Raw genomic sequence first — 2,840 nt, forward strand, 5'->3', positions numbered from 1 at the left:
TAAATCACGCTCTCCTCAAATATCTTTGCATCCGGGCTAATTAGGCCGCGGCAGTCTTTGCCTTCTTGGATCCATTTGACTCGGCCGCTTCGTCCTCCGCGGCGCGCGCACGCTTTTGTGTCCGCGGCAGGGTGGGCTCGACCTCCGTAAGCCACGGCAGACCCGTCTGCTTCATCTGCACGGCCAATTGGAAGAGATAGTCGAGGCTATATGCAGCAAGAGATTAACGAGTTGGCCAACTGTTATTTTCCGTAGGGTTTGGGGGCAAGTAAGCAGCCAACTACGCCCAACGCCGACAGTGAAAAGAGGGCTCGCCGAAAACACCGAATGGCCCCCAGGCAAGGGTGCGGATGTGTGTAAGACAGCGAGGGCCCTAGACTGGACGAAGACCTAGCAGAGCCTCATCGCTGTATACGATAGGGCTGAGAACGTCCGGGGTTGAATAGCAGAGAAAACCAAAGAAAACAATGTTTGACATACCTTTCGCACATCGTCTTGGCCTTGTGAACCGACTCTCCCCAGACATACACGCCGTGTCGCCGCACCAGGACGGCGTACGTATCCGGGTACAGCTCCATGGCCTCCTCCAGGAACTCAGTGAGGTCCTCCTCGTGCGCGGTGTTCTCAATGACCGGGATGCGCAGCGTGTCGTGATAGCCCAGGTTGCCCGTCTTGGTGTAGCCCTTACCAAAGCCCTTGATCTGCTCGATGTTGTTGATCTCGAACAGCTTGCCGGCGCTGCGGTCCTGGGCCTCCCCAAACAGGCCGTGCGACTGGGCCTTCGCCTGCGACTCGAGGATGAGCGTGACGAGCACCGCCCACTGCGAGTGCGTGTGGATGCAGCACGCCGCGCCGCGCCGCGTGAAGGCCGCCAGGAAGAGCGGCGTGCACTGCGAGGGCTTGAGCGAGGGTGGCGAGCGCAGGTACACGCGGTTGCGCAGGCTGGCGGACTGCGCGAGGTTCTGCGCGAGCGAGAGCACGTAGATGTCCGTGTGCTTCATCAGCTCCTTCTGCACCCCCGAGGGGGCGAGATAGACGAGGTCACTGGCGGCACCGTTAGAGACAATTCCTGGTCGATCATGACGGCGATGCTGTGCGTCCCGATTTCATACTTCAGCGAGATGGTGGGATGTCATGATATATCAGATCTGTCTTGCACCACTTGATGCTTGCTAGGCAGATACACTAGGCAACGCTAACAGACGACTCTTCAGAAAGTTGAACTGAATTGAACGAGATGGGCCAGATTGCACAGCAGGAAGAAAAGGAAATTGCCATGATTTACCCATCGCGAATGGAGCATCCTCCTCCAGTGCCGGTGACCCAGCCTAGCGTCCAGAACTTGGCGCATAGTGAAGGGATCAGGTTGGCTGGATGCTGCTCATTGTCCGAGTGGATCAAGTGGTCGTTGTTGGTGCCATCGATCGGGCTGGTCTCAGCACTCGACTGTGCAGGAGTCACCGTCTCCAGAGTCGGCATTGTGTCTACCGAGCCGCTTCAAGCTGGATTGGCAGAGCTTCCTGCTTCAGCCGGCAGAATGGGAAAGTCGAGGCTACAAGTGATTGGCAATGTGGCTTCACTGCCGGGGAAATAGGAGGAGGCTCAAATTGACTTTGACAGGACACCAAGATCCTTCCACTTCGCAGGATTGAGCCTCCCGCACAATTTTCCGCTGGTGGCTAAACGGACGGCACCGGGAGTGCTCCGCTCCTCTTCCCAGGCCAACGGCCGGAGCACGTCATTTTTTTGTGCCTCCCCAAGCTGCAGAAAGCTAAGCGGTTCTAGACGCTACCTCCCTACGGCAACTACTGCGAGGCGTCTGCACGTGTGCGAAAACGTTGCTGCAGGTGGAGGAGAGCTGCTCTGTTAGACATGCTGTCACTTGACAACTGAACACTCCATATAACTACTGTGCTATTGTGCGTATATAATACTTAACCACACGCTCAAGGACAACTACAGGACCTTAGACGACTCAACTGCATCGAACGTTCATCTTGCGATGGGATTGTCACCTTGTGGGTCCGGCATCGCCTACTTCAGCTCTACACACTAAAAAAGCAATAGTTTCAACGTCAAAATGAGTTGGTAAACCGCTTCTGTAGATCTACGCGCGTCGCGCCCGGCTAGAACGTAAAGATGAGCGCTTAGGTGCTACGATAGTATAGGATCAGCTTCGAATTGGAAACTAGACATGGTCCAGGGGAAAGAATTAGCCATATGGGTTTACATTGTCTGCGGCGTAGGGAAATCTCATATAAGGGGCTGCTAGGAGCCGCGAGAAGAGATGCGTGTGATTCACTGTCGCTCGTTAGTATATCGACGCCGCCGCCATGCTGTCTCTCCGCCTTGCCGCCCTGCTAGCGGCTGTGATCCCCTTTGTTTCGGCCGCATGTAGTCCCTGTTCGGATGGTTGTGCGAAGGCCGTCCGGCCGGCCAACCATCCCGACCTACCGATTACAGCCGACTGCTCCTCGTTTCTTGAGCAGGGAGACAGTGCATCGATCCCGGAGTATGCTCAGGAGAAGTGTGGCTCCACGCATGCGTATGTGAGTGCTTGCTGGTGCATCGGCATCACATCGACGACCTCATCTGCCGTATCGACGAGCACCGTTGTATCTAGCTCAGAGTCATCACCGACCACTGTGTATCCGACGACGAGCTCCGTCGAGCCTGGTAGTGATTCAACGTCAAGTCCAGCTCAATCAAAGCCTAGCATCACGGAGCAGACGACCGAAGGAACCCCGAGCAGCAGCCTCGTCACGGCATCAAGTACGGCGACCACCTCCGAGCTGTCCTCCAGCGAAAGCCCAATCTCCTCGACTCTGCCATGGACGCCA

At 56.3% G+C, this 2,840-nt stretch overlaps 1 protein-coding gene across 1 annotated transcript; it reads right to left on the minus strand.

Moving 5' to 3' along the window:
• Positions 1 to 40: 40 nt before the first annotated feature.
• Positions 41 to 1,479, minus strand: UCRPA7_7722 (putative methylthioribulose-1-phosphate dehydratase protein; the record flags this gene model as incomplete). The annotated part of the gene is made up of 3 exons (XM_007920245.1): positions 41 to 206; positions 481 to 1,044; positions 1,286 to 1,479. 3 exons carry the CDS (start codon positions 1,477 to 1,479, stop codon positions 41 to 43), a joined length of 924 nt encoding a protein of 307 aa, XP_007918436.1.
• Positions 1,480 to 2,840: the final 1,361 nt, after the last annotated feature.

Source organism: Phaeoacremonium minimum, assembly GCF_000392275.1.
Source record: "Phaeoacremonium minimum UCRPA7 unplaced genomic scaffold PA7_03_scaffold_544, whole genome shotgun sequence".
Lineage (NCBI taxonomy): Eukaryota > Fungi > Ascomycota > Sordariomycetes > Togniniales > Togniniaceae > Phaeoacremonium > Phaeoacremonium minimum.